At 36.8% G+C, this 17,978-nt stretch overlaps 1 protein-coding gene across 9 annotated transcripts in view; it reads left to right on the forward strand.

Moving 5' to 3' along the window:
* The window catches only part of LOC113053972 (pro-neuregulin-1, membrane-bound isoform-like), a 137,773-nt gene that overhangs the window by 103,868 nt on the left and 15,927 nt on the right, over positions 1-17,978 (forward strand). For 2 of the 9 annotated variants that reach the window (XM_026219141.1, XM_026219145.1), the window contains exon 1: positions 8,733-10,159. The exons of 6 other annotated variants lie outside the window; for them this stretch is intronic. In XM_026219141.1, the coding sequence (XP_026074926.1) occupies positions 9,508-10,159 (652 nt within the window). In that variant the 5' untranslated portion in view covers positions 8,733-9,507. Of the gene's footprint in view, positions 1-8,732; positions 10,160-17,978 lie in introns of those variants that run through there. One more of the 9 variants, XM_026219142.1, reaches the window with a different exon arrangement.

Genomic DNA, 17,978 nt, shown 5'->3' on the forward strand with positions numbered 1-17,978 from the left:
ATCCATCTCCTTTTCAAAGGCAGAATCTCTGAATGTATGGATCCGCATTTACACTTTATTGATTTGTGGGATTTTGTCTGAGCAGTTTCTCCTCAGGTTCCCCATGTAAGCGGTCCTTTCTTGTAACTCGAGACCATCGGCCACCATTAGATACTTCCTCATACATCCGCCAAATTCATCAAAGCTTCTCATTTGACCCATTTCAAGGAAAAAGACTCTCTCCATTCAATTGATTTCACAACTGGTATTATATTCCCATAGATCACAAATCTTTCAGTAAGGTTTTTATTTTTTTAAGTAGCAGCTTTTATAATTACAATTAACGTTGAGGACACTGAATGTTTTTGATTATGTCTTTATTTTTTGGAAAATGTATACAAAGCCAAATATATCACGCTCTGCAAGTCAAGTAGCATTTATTTAGATATAACAGTGTCATTGTCCATCTCAGCTCAGCTCAGTTCGGATTTTGTTCTTATCTGATAATGTCAGTAATCCAGGTAAATGGATAGTTGTGAAATGTGGAGGGAATTTTACTTCATTTATTAGTTTCCATCTATTTGCACAATGGATAATTATGTAACGATGCTTACAAGCGATTCACGTTTTAAACCAGAAGACAGAAAACATATGTTTTCTCATGCTGAGAGATAAGCAGATGTGCAGTATGTGTGTGAGAAAATATCATATATCGCATAAAAATTATATTAAGCAGTCAGTAAGTGACACAGCGGATTAGAAAGGTTTCTGGTCTCTGTTTGTATTTGAGCTCCATCAGATGAGGTATGTTAGACTGGAACATTCTCGTGCCATTTACTGTCACTTTCGGGAACTATTTTAAGTGGAAGGACAGCATTTAACAAGGTTAAATATTATTAAATTAATAAGGTACTCAAGGTGTGCTCTATTGTGAGTAAGTCACTGCTGAAGGAGTAATAGTGACTGCACAGCGTCTTGTACCTTATCGCTTGCTTAAATCCCATTTTGGGTAACACTTTATTTTGATAGTCCACTTTAGACATTCTACTAACAGTAAATAACTTCGCAACTACATGTCAACTAGCAGTTAGTAGCAGCTTAATATCTTCTAACACTTTCTTTGTCAACTTATTCAACTTACCCTAAGCCAACCCTAACAGTCTAGTAGACATGTAGTTGCAAATCATGAGATTAACTTGATATGTAGTTACAAATTACTTATAGTTAGTAGAATGTCTAAAATGGACTATCAAAATAAAATATTTTTGTGACACACAACCACCTTTTAAAACAGGATTTGCCAAGAATTCACTCCATCAATATGTTTCTGTTCACTCATTTTATTTTGATCAAATATAGCAAAGACCAAAGATGGAGAAATGTATAATGACATATGGGTTGCAAGTGTTAATAGATAATTTGAGTTTACAGTCACAAGATGCAATGTTGTCATGGTTTTCACCAACGGCCAGAGTGGATTAAATAAACTAAATTTTGTAATTTTGTTTCATATTTAAATGTGGTTGGCACTCACAAAAATATCACTCTCAGTACCTACAGCTGTAGTCAAACAAGATTTGTAAAATTACATTACCACACAATGGTGCTGGATGAAAAAAAAAAAAAAAAAACGCTAGGAGGTGGAAAGAAAACACAGACGTTTCCTTTATTGAATGGCAATATAATCATAGACTAGCACAGATATCATCTGAAATTACATTATGGCCCCATGTTAAACAATTATGAGTGACATTTTAGGGCCAATTTCATTTGTGTTTTGTCTCAGTGGCTACATGAGCTCATGCACTGGATGTTTCTACTGTCTGAATCAGTGAAGCCCAGCTGTACTGCAGGATAAGACTTTCTGCAAAGACAAGGAAAGATGTCATACGTGGGGAATTTGGGTCCAGAATCATTCATTACATTCCCTTCATATGTCTGAATGCTTTTGAAAGTGGTCATCTGAAAAGGTCAGGTTTTAATTACGGTGTCTAGACATGTGTAAGGGTCTGCTGATTAAAAATAAAAAATAAAAAATAGGCCAAATCCAATCAGACTGAAATGCATTTTGGTAAGTGTTGCTTTCCTCTGCAAAACTCAGTAGGCTGGAGTGTTTTGGTGGTAGCCAAGGTCTCACTGTACAGTCAATAAGGTGTTGTGGATCGCCTAGGAAGCTGCTATAATGTGTTCTGTAAGGTTACTTATATCACTAACCCAAAATATAAGCAATGCAGTAATGCTCAGCTTGATGTGAGTCAGGCAAAACTGTAGGTGTTACTGCAGTGGTCTTTAGAGTGCAGATTGCAGATTGTAGCATTTAGACAAGCTCTTTGTCTGTAGTGGTCTCTGTCACGCCACACTCTTCCAACTGAAATCCATTTGGGAAAAGATCCAAAAGAGGGAACACACTGCACCTTCAGACCGCATTAATAATTGCAGTATGATGAGTGCTGCACAGTACACTGCAGCAGGAACAGGAGATTTTGGCTTTTACATAGTCAAGTCACCTTTATTTATATACTGCTTTATACAATACAGATTGTGTCAAAGTAGCTTTACAGTATTAAAAAGGAAAATCGTTTGTCAATAATGCAATAAGACAATAACAAACAGTCAATTTTTCATTTAAAGTGAGTTCATTGATGATTCAGTGTTGTCATCATCCAGTTCAGCTCTCTTCCAATAGTGTCTATGCAATCAAGCTGACAATATTGCCAGTAATTAAGCATCCCCAACTAAGCAAGCCAAAGGTGACAGTGGCAAGGAAGCAAAACACCTTTGTTAACAGAAATGGAGAAAAAACATTGGGAATAAAAAAAGACTCAGTCAGGGGGCAGTTTCTCCCCTGTACAGATGAAACCAGCATAGCTATAGACAGTAGCTTGTGCGTCATGAGCAGATCCCTCGCGAACAGAATCATACAGCGCAGAAATGTACTGTCAACGCTGTTATGTAATTTCTCAATAAAATAGCTTAGAAAATGAAAAGTTCAAGCATATATTTGTTAATAACTAAATCCCACAGCGTCACTACTTACTACAAAGACACTGCCATGTAGAAATAATTCACACACACAATCGCTCTCACTAATATATTCATATAAATGTAATCTTTACTGTGCTACTTTATCTGTATCTGATTTAGAACGAGCAGAAATCTGTGAGAAATAAAACGACCCAAAGGCAAAAGAACTGATAAAAATGAGCTGTTATAGGAGCAATATACATGTACGCAGCACTGTGCCATAGCTCTGCACAAGGTGTTTTTCACAGCTCAAGACTTATTTGTTCATTAATGACGTCATCAGCGACTAATCAACTTCGACTTGACCTTTCATCACATAAAAATCATTTAAAAAAAATCAGAAGTCGTTCAACCCCTAATAGAGACATACAACCAGGTCATTTGTAACTCTAAGGAGAGTAGTCTCAGTACTATGATACGGTCTGAATACTGACCGGAAATCCTCACAGATACCATTTTTCTCTAAGAAGGAATATAATTGTGAGGATACCACCTTTTCTAGTATCTTGGACAGAAAAGCTAGATATATACATATATGAGCCTATATACATGTTGTCCAGCATAGCAGTGTTAAATAGCATTCAAAATAACAATAATTAGTTGCAGAAATTAACTAAAATGAATATTTTTTATTTTATTTTATTTTTACGTATAAAAGCTTCACTAAAATAACAAAACTAAATATTCAAGATAATATCTTAATATTTTGTGCAGTTTAGTTCTAATGCGAATTTATGTTGTGTTAAAGATTAGATATTTCTACAGGAAAACTTAATGGAGATGCTGGTCAAGAATATATGTATTTTTTACAGTGCCAAGTATGAAACTTAAAAAGATGAAGATGATACTGTAGTTGTGAGATAGATGATAGAATGGTAGCATGGGACACCATCAGATGAGAAACAATGTAGGGAAGAGTTTGATTTTATATTGAAGTCATTTGAGAGGTGGCAGTTATAGTTTGGGGTCTTGCAATAATACTACAGCAAGAATAAAAGTTATGTACGTAGATATGTGGGGACATGTTTGAACGAGGCGTTTAAGGAATGCGTGGATGAGATATAAAGAGAGATTTCTTATAAAGATTATCTCTTTAGGTTTGAGACTTTAATCTTTGCAACTCTACAGATCTTCTGTATGCAAACAGCTAAAGACAAAGGAAAACATGAAATAGCATCATATGACCCCTTTCTTTCATTTTAAAAATCATTTTAAGATTATTTTAATTTGAATAATTTGCACTAATGAATCAATAAAACCAGGAACATGATTTCATGTTTACTTTAAATTCCTGTCTCACCATTACACAATTGATTGGCCCACAGGCGGAGTGTGTGTGTGTGTGTGCGTGCGTGCGTGTGTGTGTGTGTGTGTGATGGATGATCCTGCAGCACTGGCACCAGTCGGGCGGGCTGTTGGAGGTGAAGATGCTAACACACGGTCAGACGTGACACTGTGTCTGACTCCGGCCACCCAGCGCTGTGTCTCATTGGTCAGTGACAGCAAAAGAGAATTTCTTTAAAAGCTCCTCAATGTTTGTGCGTCAGCAGAGAAAGGCAGCGTTATTGAATTGCTGCCCAAGACCTTGTTCCGCATTTGGTAATAAAACTCTTGCCTTGATGTGTTTGGAATAAAAAGTGTCTCATCTCCTAATGCACCAGTAACCCATCACCTGCCGAACCAATGCTGTTTCCCCTTACTGAGCAGAGATTATTTCAGCACAGATCTCGAATTACCATTTTTTTTATAAAAAACATAAATAATAATTTCAAGTCAAGTCAAGTCAAGTCACCTTTATTCATATAGCGCTTTAAACAAAATACATTGTGTCAAAGCAACTGAACAACATGAATTAAGAAAACATTGTATCAATAATGCAAAATGACAGTTAAAGGCAGTTCATCATTGAATTCAGTGATGTCATCTCTGTTCAGTTTAAATAGTGTCTGTGCATTTATTTGCAATCAAGTCAACGATATCACTGTAGATGAAGTGACCTCAACTAAGCAAGCCAGAGGCGACAGCGGCAAGGAACCGAAACTCCATCGGTGACAGAATGGAGAAAAAAAACTTCCTGTTAGAAGGATTTAGAATAATTTCTCCTTTCACTCTATTGATACTTGCATTTAGCAGGTCAGATATTTGAATGTGTCAGTTTGTTCATAGATTTATTATACTATTTATACTGATACCATATTAATTCTGAATACATTGGCCTTTATTATCTGAGCAATATAATATTTAGTATTTATTTATAATACAAACACTTATGCGTTTTGTTTTAGTGACCCAATCTAAAAGATCTTGTAATGAAAATAATGTTTTGGTTCATTTTGTCATGCTTTTTTGCACCTAGTTCACATTATTAAGCCAATGTCCTTTGAATATACCAAAAAGAATAAGGTTTTGCTATCTATAACCATTATGTCATTTAATGGAATGAATTGTAAATTTGTTATTCTCCATTTTTCATTTTTGTTGTAATTTTTCCACATTATACCGTATAGACATAACATTTCCCTTCAGTATGTAGATGTTATCTTTATATACTCAGTATTAACACTGTAACACTGTCCACTGAAAAAAACCCTGAAGCCTTTGTAGGTAGCTTTTTTTAAGGAGTAACTTTCAGTAACACATAAAGTAAGGTTAATAGTGCTGTGTACAGAGAGATGAACAGTAGCGACTCTTTCATATCACAGCAGTCACTAAATTGTGTTTGGAAACATGTAAATCTTCATTTTATAAGTAGCATGTATGGCTTTTTCGTAGGGTCCTGTGAAAACCATTTTTATTTTTTCCTTAATTCCATTTGATAATTTTTTTCCAATTTCCATTTTTTCCATTTAAAATTTTCTAGGCATAACACATTAATTTGATTTATCTTTTAATTATTGAAAATTAAGCAATTTTCTGGCAAACAAAGGGGATTTACTATTAAAATTAAATCACGGAACAAATGTTTTGTGATTATTCCTTTGAAAAATTATGTTTGTTTCATTTTAGTAGAAGTAGTAGTAGTAGGCTATACTGTATGTACATTCTACTGAAAAATAGTAATAAGCACAATGTCTTCAAATCAAACCATTATTTTGACAGGTTGCCATGTATACCTTTACAGTTCTATGAATGTAATATGACACTAGTTTTACTCGAATCAAACGGTCAAATGCTGATGAAGTGACTCTCAGTGCAGTTCTGGAGATGCTGTTCATGTGTTTACGTCCTCATCTAGTGAGACAGCAGACGCTGAAATCACCGCGAAAGTCACCTGTGCTTCAGCATGTGTGTAGTAAATGAAGCCGTGCATCTGCACCATTCTTAACATGCAGGATTCATATTTAAATCAACTTTTGCGGATTAATAGTTACAGATACTAGTCCATGTTGCAATTTGATTTAAGTGTAATAACCTACATTTGATTCATTTATTCGAAATTTTACAAATTCCGTGACATTCCGTGTTAAACTGTGAATTCCGTTGTTATGACTGGATTCCATGATTCCGTCTGTGTTTTCCACATCGTGGAAATCATAGGTCCCTATAGTTGTTACTGGCATGTCAAGCAGGACGTTAACATCTGTCCATTCAATGACAGTCCATTTCCTTTCTGTGAGAGTGAGGGGCTGTTGACCTGACCTTATAACCCTACACACATACACACACCCTCGTGTTCATCTGAATCCCAGCCTAATGGCAGTAAGATGTGGGACAGCTTAACAGGCCCAAGGGGACTTAAACCCCTCTGTATCTGCCTCATTTACCCCTGCGGGGGTTGATGCCACATGTTGTGTGGTCACTAATCCCAGCTCATCTGACAATGGTAAAAAATCATCAGCCCACACCAGTGTTTGAGGGCTTATTTAATATTAGTAGAAAGCAATGTGTATGCTTGAGTGCAAAAAAAGTGAGTTTGAATTAAATAATTTAAAGATCTTATAATGTAAAAACATACATAGACAGTAAGGATGTCAAGGATGCATCTAAATGTTACTAATCTGTTAAACAGATGGCCTCTGTCTGGGTTAACTCACTAGATTTGGAGACTCTCCCGAAACCTGTCAAGTCATATTCCACCCCAAAATCAAAATGAATTGTATTGCACTAGGGCTATTAAGACAGGTTTTAGGAGAGTTTTTCATGACAGTTAAGCACATTTTAACTTTCAAAAACGCTCAATACTGTAAATCAAAAAAAAATTATAAAATAATAATGCCATTTATTTAAACTGACTTGAAAAAAGATAAGAAAATGTGTATTATACTAATGGAAATATGATGATAATTGTCATTGTTGACAAATCTGAAAGTGTTAAAGTAATGAGAATTTGTGGGGGGACCTTAGTGTCATGAAAATATAAAATATAAAATACTGAATACGACCGAAAAAAGAATCTTAACAAAAACAGGTTTAATTATTTTAATGCAGAATATAATTTCTTGTTTTTCTTGAGTGCTTTATAAATATAATATTTTTAAACTCACACAAACACAGTTTAGTTTCAAGGTGCCTAAATATATTAACCTGTTTCATCATTCCATGTTATATAATGGCTTTAAACATGAATCACACTATCAACTGTGAAATTGGCTTCATCTTGAGATCACTGAAGCGAATTAATCTAATGGCAATGAAGGACTAGTAATGAACAACTTATGAACAACTAAAAGTGACAAAAACAGTTAATTAGAGAAGCCCTTGTTCTTATATTGTGTGTTAGCACAATTGACGTTTAAAGAATACATCTCATTATATTAAAGCACGCTGATTTCCGGTGTGGCTGCAGTATTCCCTGTGGAGTCTTTTCCTCATGCAGTATTTATTGGTCCGTGATGGGGGTCCTGGTCCGCCTGCGATCTCTCGGCCCCTGAGTCAGCGTTCCTACAGCATGTACAGACAAATGTGATTATACAACAATACAGAGCAGACTGGATGTATACCTACATTACTTAAACAAATCAATTTAGCCTTTAAAATTCAGCTCTGTGATTTAAAAACAGGCATTTGATTGAATGATGCTTTGAAAGACTCATGAAACATTTCCATTCATATTTTATTCTCATTTATTATCAGCAGCACCAAAGCCTTTTTGAGAAAAGATCATATTTAAAATATAATAACTTTGGTAATTCCTTGTGTATCTACCAATAATCTTTTAAAATGCATACATGCCTATATACATTTTTTTTTAATTAAAAACATATTTTGTGAAAAGTTTCAGCAAGATACCTCAAGTATCATTGGTTTGTAATATGATATGAAATACAGTATGACTGGGAAGTGTCCTTTGAGGTGATATATTTCACCTGAAACTATTTTAAACAGCAGTGTGTGAATTATTGTATAATTATTATGCCTGCCATTTTTATGGGATCATATTATAATAGGTACTGTACTTAGAATATTGTAATTTTAAAAGTGAATTTGTTGAATGACAATGCTACTATTAAAAAAACAAGTTATCATTAAAAATGAAAAAAAATGAAAATCTTTTTTTTCTCTTTTTTTTCAAATTTTTCACTTTCATATAAATTTTAAATATGTAATCTAAAAAAAAATGTTTGTGGACACATTATGCATCAACTACCATTGCATATATATTAACTAATGTTAATATCTGCCATCACTCACTCTAGATGTCAGTAACGGTTATAAGCCTTTGGGAGAAAAAAAAACACTAACTCGACCACTAATAGAAACAGTAGTAGCATATTCTCCTAAGAAACAGCCCATCACTATGTGTGATACAACTCTATCCTCGTCCACAGCAGAATCAATAAGAGAGAGAGAGAGAGAGAGAGACTGTCTCATTCGCTGCTGTTCTTCCTAATTGGATCAAGCGCAGACTTCCCTGACTCTCTGCTCAATGTTCATATTGTGGACGGATCGAGACGACATACACAGCGAGAGACAGAACCTGTGTTTGGTGTGATAGATAGAAGAACAGGGAGAAAGAGGAGGGGTAAAAGATGGGGTGTGTGTTCTCACTCCTCACTCCCATCTACTCATCCTTCCGTTTGGTTCTGTGCTCAAGTCTTTACTGACCGCTCCATAGAGTCGGCGCTTTGATCGGACAAGCACCAGCTGCTTTTGGATGATTCAGTCATTTTCAGCAGCAGCAAGAGTGTGAAAGCATGAGCTGCAGCCCCCTCCTCCAGCCCTGCCCCCAGGTGAGTGCTGCTCTCTCCGGGACTCTCTGAGACGGGATCCACCCTCACACGCCTGCATCCACAGCATATGCCTTATTTGTAGACTTCTGCCTGTGTTTTTCTTCATGCTCTGTTGGAGACCATGAGAACAAACCTGGGTGACAGAAATTAGAACCACGGAAGTCTTCATCTTGCTCTTGATTAACGAGGTTAGGCAGTTGAGCATCGTGTCCGAGTCCCTTCCCCCTGGCTGGTGATCTGATAATGGAAAGAACACTTTATGAGGCAGCATGCCTGCCGCAGCATTAGAGGAGGACTGTGCTGCTGCTTCTGAGAGACAGAACGAGGGAGAGAGATGAAGTCAGAAGCGGCGGAGGACGTCTCTGCCAGACCAGAATCTCAAGAGGCTCCTTCGGATGACTTGTCTGAGGTCGCCACGAAAGAGTCGCCCGAGGAAGCGGAGGAGGACGTGGCGGGGGGAAGCGATAGCTCTGAGCGTGCTCCTCTGGGATGCGTGCCTGTGGCCGCATGCTGCGTGTGTCTCGAGCTGGAGCGTGTGAGTAACTGCATCCGCTCAGAAAAAATCTGCATCCTGCCCATCCTAGCCTGCTTGCTAAGTCTGGCCCTCTGCACCGCCGGCCTCAAGTGGGTCTTTGTGGACAAGATCTTTGAATACGAGCCACCGACCCACCTTGATCTCAAGCGCATCGGACAGGATCCTATAATATATTCAGACTTCACTCACAATACACCTTCCACAGTCACTCCGACAACTGTGTCTTTCCCCGGACAGTCCAAGGTCTTTGTGGAAGGGGAGTCTACAGCCAAAACCTTTGAGGTGCACTCATCGAAGGTGCCAGTTTTTACACCCACTGCAGCAGTGACTGTCCACACAAACTCTGTGTCTCCACCCAGCCCCAAGAGCACCTTCAAACCCCTCCAGAACGGCACTGCAAACCAGTATCCATCACAAACTCTGGAATCTAATGATATTGTTCCAGTGACCTGTAAGTACAATCTGTGTTCATGTCATAGAGGCACTTTGGGATTGCATATGAAAATTTTAGGTCCAGGTCTAGTTACAGCTCAAAATAGGTCTCTGCAGTGAATGATCAAAATAATTATGTAAACCCCTGTCAGTATCATTTGTCCATTCATACAGGATCAAAGAACATTAATTGTTTATACATTTAGGCAATGCTTCATAGTGAGGTAAGAACCGGATGTGAGTGCTTTTGTTCAAAGTAGACGTGTTGCATCTTGTCAGTTGTGCAGCACACTCCACTGACTAAGCGTTGGTGCGTTGGTAGTGACGCAGATGACCTTTGAAGCTACTTGACGATTATTGTGTCAAATCTAAACACTACTACCGGTTACCTGCCCACACGAGTTATATCAAACCCCAGTCACGGCACAAAAGTGCATGATAATGCAGCATTGCTGCAGTGAGAGGAGGACACTTCCTATTGCCTCTGCTCCATTTCAAGGTCAGAGTCTCCACAAAGACTAGCCGATACCCTTCAAGAGAAAGATGATCATCAGTAATATTATCTGCTTTCTACTGTGACTTTGAGAGCTTGAGTTATAACTGCTGGAGGACTGCCAGACATCCACTCTCGGATCTCGGATCTCCCTCCCTTTTTTCTCTCCTGTTTCTTCTTGTATCTCTGACACTTTTAGTTTCCTTAAGTCAGTCTAATAATGATGCGGCACATGTATCTGCAGGTCAGATTGCAGGCCCGACTCCAGAATCAAATCACCAGTCAGCAGTTTTTGAAAAGTAAGATCCAAAGATCAGCATTTATGTGAAATAAATAGCTTTTGTAACATTATACACTATACCATTCAAAAGCTTAGAGTCAATGTAATTTTTTTTTTTTTTTTTGAAAATACATTATAGAAATTCATACTTTTTTCAGAATTTTCTAATCCTCAAAGAAACCTGAAAAAAATTATACTTCGCTGTTTTCAACATAATAATAATATTAATAAATGTTTTTTGGTCAGCAAGTCAGAATAACAGAATGATTTCTGAAGGATTGTGTGACTGGAGTAATGATGTTAAAAATACAGTTTTGAAATCACAATAAATTACATTTTAAAATGGTTTCAAATAGAAAACAGTTATTTTAAATAGCCAAGTAAAAATATTTCAAAATGTTACTGTTTCGCTGTACTTTGGATCAAATAAATGCAGGCTTGGTGAACAGAAGAGACATTAAAAAGCTTGACTGGTAGTGTAGAGGCAACTTTAATTCTTCTCTAATTTCTAGCTTTTAATTGGCATTTATTTAATAACAATGCTGGACAATAACAAATAATAATGATTTTTTTTATATATTACACTTTTTTATAACACAATAATGCAGAATAGTTTCTATACTGTGATAAATCCTATGTCAATTAGCACTGCATTGTTCATATACTTTATTTATTACCTGCTGGAGATGACTTGAAAACATACATTGAAATATGTTGAAAACGAACATATATTGTCAAATCTTAATTTTTCCAAAATTTTCAGTTTTTCTGTGAAAACAACGGTTTTCATACAGAATAGCTGGATGCTGTTGTTCATTTTAGGAATTTCCTTGCATGACTTTCTGAGCGAGAGCACCCTCCGGCTTCGAGTATGAAACGCTCCGTGAAGTTAATCTCGCTTTATTCTGGGTCAGAATAAAACATCAGATAATTATCCTGTCGTTCTGAATTTAAATCTATATTTATTCAGACTGGCTTTTGAAAACCTCAATGTGAGCCGACCCCAGCATAATCTACAGCCCTGTAATGAGATGATTTATGCTGAACACAATAACTAAAAAAACAAACAAACTGTGGATTCTAACTTAAACGCCTCTGATTCAAGAAATCTGTGATTGGCTACATTGCTCAATGCTGCAAAAACACACTGAAACAGAAATCGATCTTCTAAGCACATATAATAATGCACTGTATAGTTTGCCATATCTGCAATAAAATGCCATTGATTAGGCTTTAACTGAGGGTGCTTCTGATTTTGTTTGAAATCTAGCACCACCATAGAACCGGGACTGGTCAGAGGTCATTATCGTGCAGATATTGATTTATTTCAGCAGAGAAATATTTTTAATAGAGAACTCACCCTAGTCAGGCTGAACATCACATTTATTGTGATGTGAATGAAAACAGAGCTGTGCAGGACTACTATATATTTAATGAACTTGTGAAATTTGTTGTGTGTGTGTGTGTCAGCTGGACGCATTACTTCTTCAATGTACAGCCCAGTCCAAGTCACTGAAGGCACTGTACATATGTCCCTTATAGCTTCGTTCATTGAAAATTAAGATTATTCTGACCAGACTTCATTTGTGCTCAGACCGGATGTGGTGGGCACCATGACCACAGCCAGAGCTCTTCAATGACTCGATCTCCATAACCTCACTTATCCACGGCACCCATTTAGCTGCAGATGAACACTTTGCTTGAATCAAGTTCTGCTGGGAAGCTCAAAGACCCTCCCACTGTGTGCACTGTGATCAATTGTCCAGGCCTGAAATGGGAATGCAGAAATTTCAGCCTAAATCAATAACAGACAGCAGATCAGCTGACTAACAATGTTTCAGTAATTTTGATAGATCGTGCAGCCCTAGCTGCTGCCTCACTCTGTTAGTATTATTGTGAGTTATGTATTGTATGTGCATCTTAAGTTGCTAAATGTTTCTTTGGAGATTATTTAAGTTCTTGGTGTTTCTTTAAAGGTTTATAGATCAGTGTGGTGGTATCTGAGTTCTTCAAAACACCAATAAAGGGATGATTCTCTAAAGAACTTGAGAGTAAATCTTTTTTTGTGGAGCTTCAAGCAAGTGACTGCAAGTGACTGGCCTCATAGCTTCATCAGTCTGCTTGTGTCCTTGAGCTAAGAGACAGTTCAACCTTAAGTTTAACATTAGAGTTCCCTACTGATGTGTATTATAGGTAGGCAGAGGAACTATCTTAGATCTTGTATATATTTTGAGAAGGCTTGCATGAAAGACCTGACTCATATCTTACTGCAATATTTCAGTGGGACTAAAGTTACAGTGCTGGATATATTGATGTCCTTTGTTGTAACAGAATTATAGTTGCACGTTTCTTTGACTGTGGAAGATTAGTGTTCAGATAAGATTAAATCTCCTCTGTCACTTCTTTGTGGACTGGATTCTTCATCTTTTTTATTAAATGTAAGGAAATCCAGGTGTAGCCTTCATAACGGTTTACAAACACTAAATCTGTGCTCTTCTGTGATATAGGATTCATGAGAAGGCTAGCTTATGCGAACAGGCAGTTAAATGGTGCGTAGCGCTAAGTACATGATAGTAAACACACTTAAGCCATAGGTATCTATCCCATAAAACATGCTGCTCATAAATGCACAGCACTGTAAACTCATTAAATAATGTATAAATAACTTCCCCTGGACTTCTGAACTGATGGCTTTATCGATCAGTGCTGCACGTCTCACCAACCTTTTAAAATGTCTTTCTCATGATGTCACAGACACATTTCATATGTTCATACCATTACCATCAGAATCTAAAAACTCATTGTAGATGATTTATTACTTATGGAAAATGAGTCAAAAGAAGCTTCTTTTTGCAAAGCTTTTACATTTCATAATATGGTCTGTTCTCCTGCAGCTTTTGTTCATTGTAATTAAGTGTAATTAGGTTCATGCTCTGCCTTCAGATGCAGTGTCAGAGTGCTTCTTAAATGATTTCGAGGATCCATTTTACATAATCACATGCATAACAGATATCCTACCTTTATCATTGAATTCATAAAACCAAAATTATGCATATTACCATGACTGGATCTAAGAGAACTTTATTACTTTTTACATGTGCACACAAAAACATTGCTAATGTGTTATAATAGCATGCAGCATGTAAGCATACATCATCTTTTATTAGCCGTCTCTTAGGTGTTTCCTGTCCCATGAGGGCCATATCCACATGGTTTGAAATGTTAATGAAGCTCATAAAGTTTCTGCAAGACTCAAACGACACCAAGGACATGCCAAAATGGGTTTCAATCCCCAAAATGGGTTCTTTTTCTTCATTAGACACGTTGCATTGTCTTAGAGGAGCTGTGTTGAATTCATCCTTACATGAAGGTAAAGTTATGTTAATCAAGGAAATGCATATTACACTAAACCCAAATATAAATCCAAACAGTGTATGGAGATATGATTGTGAAATGGAGCCATGGGTTTGATGAATTCATTATTATAATGGAGAGAGACCAGCTGAGGCAAACATCTCTGATTTAATTATGCTTGAATGAAGTGACATCTGGCAGTTATGAGTAAGGTAATGATGCCGTTCTGAACAGAATCCTTGAATGGCCAACATGTTCGATCCAGAGACTCATTTAAAAGTCATTTAAGTCAACCGCTTCTGCCTCAAAAAATGTCCTTGCTATAGATTTTAGGTGAAAGTTTGGTAAAATCATGCTTGATGTCTTGAACATTAGATCAGTACTAGTAACAACAGTCTGAGTGATAGTGAGACGTTTGATAGTGGCTCTCACAGTGCAGCTACATCATGTGTGTTTCTCAATGCACATCATTTAGTTTCTCAGTGTCTTGTGACGCCTTTAGTATCGCAGAGGAAAATAAATCTGTCTATGTGTTATTTGGCCTTCTGCAGGCCCTGGATTGATTGCAGGACTTTTCCTGAAACATTATGAATATGCAAATATCGCACGTGTCTTTTCATGACCTTGTTTGGTGGAAGGTAACAGGGTTTGAATGGAATGCCAAAGGCATTGTGGGTAAAGCGAATATATGATACACTCCTGAGAACAGACGTCCCTTGAGTCTCTGCTGCATAATGATATTGGTGAGATGCACATCAGTCTTATATTACAATGCACATGGACAAGGTCAGCGAGACAGGAAACAGGAAACACTACGCCATCAGCGACTGACGTGATGGCCACTGTTTATTTCATTGCATATTATCCAGAAAAAATACATTTCTTGGAGGAGAAATAGTGCTTGCTTACAGTGAGATTTTAGAAATGAGTGTGTGTGTCCAGTCTGACTGTCCCACCTCATCTGCTGCATCTGTGGATCAGTGTGTGTCTGTGGAGAGCTGAGCTGGGTTTTCCTAATGATCACCTTCAGAGTCTCATTAACGCCGGGCACTCACAAACACATTTAGTTTCCTGGCCATGTACATATTGTGCCAAAGAGTGAGATGCATGTGACAGTGTTGTCTGTTTGTGTGTCTGTCTGCTCTGGAGATTGTGTGGAAATAACATCCCCCTCCCAGCAGCGGCTGATTTCCCAGCCGTCCACTTAACACGCATCTTTCTGTGTGTTCTTGCTCTTCTGAGAGTCAGCAGCATATTTTGAATGCTAATGAGCCGACTTCTGAGTATAGACAAAAACCTCCCATCATGCTTGATGAACTTTGATGTGTGTCCTTCATATGCTTTACATGACACTTCATTTATCCCTCTTATTATACAGTGACAATAAAATATTTACACTTTAAGATACACTTCCTACACTTTACAAAGAAAACATTTCACACACAAAAAACATATTAGAAAGAAAAGAAATGTTTATTTAGTTTGAAATGATAAAAAAAGTCTCTTTTCACTGTTTGTGAAGTCTTTGTGGAAAATGTTCACTGGACACCTGTGTGATATTCCTACACCCCCTAAAAATAACAAATAATTCATTACAAATACATTTAAATACATGACACATGTTTCAATAGATTTCAGCAGAAATTACATTAATATTTTAGTTAACCATAAATAATTTGGAAGTGTCCTGCCTATGTGGGAAACAATGTCAAAATGAAAAAAACTCTCAGCTAATTGCATTTAATATAAATGCATTTAACATGCAATCAAGTATCCAAAAGCAATACATCCAGTTAACACTACATTATTTACATTATTTCTGTAACTCCTTTATCTGGTGCCGTGTTTGGAGCAATACCCACAGAGAACAACACACCTCCCACACACACACACACATCCCTGAGCACAATGACCTGCTCAGTGTCATTCAGTGTGTCTACACACGTAATGATCACTGACTGAGTTTGGAAATATGGCACAAGCTCATTTATTTATTTATTAATTTATTGTGTATGTGTTTTTACTCATTGGTTGACTTACTGAATTTAATTGAGTAGTATCTACTGATCCTGAGTAGATGTGTGTAACTGCATTAGTATCAGAAAGTAAGCTAGAAAAACATATGCTTTACTGTTGAGAAGTACAGAAGAAAAAGAGACCTCTGTTTTCAGGAGACTATATACTTTTTATATAATGAAGTAACAAAAGCCTGTGTTGGATATATTTCCCTCTTCAGATAAATCATATTGTATATCAGACATCAGCAGTAATGTGGTGTCTTGTTACACTGGGTTATTTGTTACCATAGTTGGTTACCACAATATAGCCCATTCTTGTCTTGGACTTTTCTAGAGACACTGAATTGTCATGCTATGTCATATCAGTAAACTTACAGTACAGCAGATAAATGTGGATTAACGTTTCATTGCATAACGGGATAACCTTATATGAAATGTTGCCCCAAATTTAAGCCAAAGTGAGATGTCTTAGAAGGTTTTTCTTCCTAGAATTTGTCATGTGCCAGCTTGTGCCCAAAAAGTGACCTACTTTAGGTAGCTATAAGGCTCAAGGAATCATGGACATTGCAACCAATATAACATCCTAATTCTTCCAATAATTATGTATTTATTCATTTAAAATCATCCACTACTAGACCAGCCAGTTCATGCACATGTGATTTAAGAGCTAATGTTTTCACTGTATGTCTTAATAGTGAAGCAATTAACAAAAGTGGTTACAAAAGTGTATTTCAAGGATACAGGACTTCTCATGACCTGTCTTCACAGTATCATCATCAGTCTGCTCAATGTGATTAATTGTTTTGAGGCAAAAGGGGTTTCCTTACACCATCTGTCTCGTAATCTTAGTGGTGTGCATGCAGAGGTCTTAACTGACCATATGACTAAAAACAGACTCTTCCCCACCTGCTTTGCTTTCATCCTGAATGACCTCACACACTCTCTATATTTTGCTCTCATCTCTTTACCTACTTTACATTATTGGTGCTCAAGATAAGTATCAGTGTACTGTGTTTGGCAGGTTTTAGATTTTGGAGGTCATGGAGACAAGGAAGACTTCAAATAGAAAAATGATGCTCTTTTCTCGTAAAATTGTCAGCAATCACTGAGAGCTCCTTGACCACTACCTAGTAACACCATTAGTAATCCATCTAATATCACATTTTTTATTAATCTTCCTGCCTCTGATTTTGATTTTACCCCTTCTGGTCATTTATTTTTCATTTTTAAGATATTGTTATCCTCAACAGAAGGCAAGATTATCTACTCTTTTATGAGACGAAAACAGATTTTCATTTTAATTCGTGTTCTGGACTAATTTGTCGGGATGGATGAATGATTTCAGAATGTTTGCTTATTTTAATACCACATGGGGTCTGTAAAGTGTATAAATATATTTATAGTCAGTAGTTTAATTAAATAAATAATTTAATCTAATGAATTCAGTGTTAACAACTGTTGTTTTTACTGTTTATTTTATATGAAGTGCAGTATTTTCTACCCTGGTTGAACCAATGCCGACAGCACAGCAATGTTGTAATTCATGAGAGTAGTAATGTTCCTGACTATTTTTAGGAAGTTTTCAAGGGTGACTATATATTTATCCTGTAGATTATCATGGTCTAGAGCACATGAGCCAGCCCTCTTTCCAGGTAGGCACCTTGGTCATGGTTACATAGATAAGGAGTTTTGT

Source organism: Carassius auratus, chromosome 35 (assembly GCF_003368295.1).
Source record: "Carassius auratus strain Wakin chromosome 35, ASM336829v1, whole genome shotgun sequence".
NCBI lineage: Eukaryota > Metazoa > Chordata > Actinopteri > Cypriniformes > Cyprinidae > Carassius > Carassius auratus.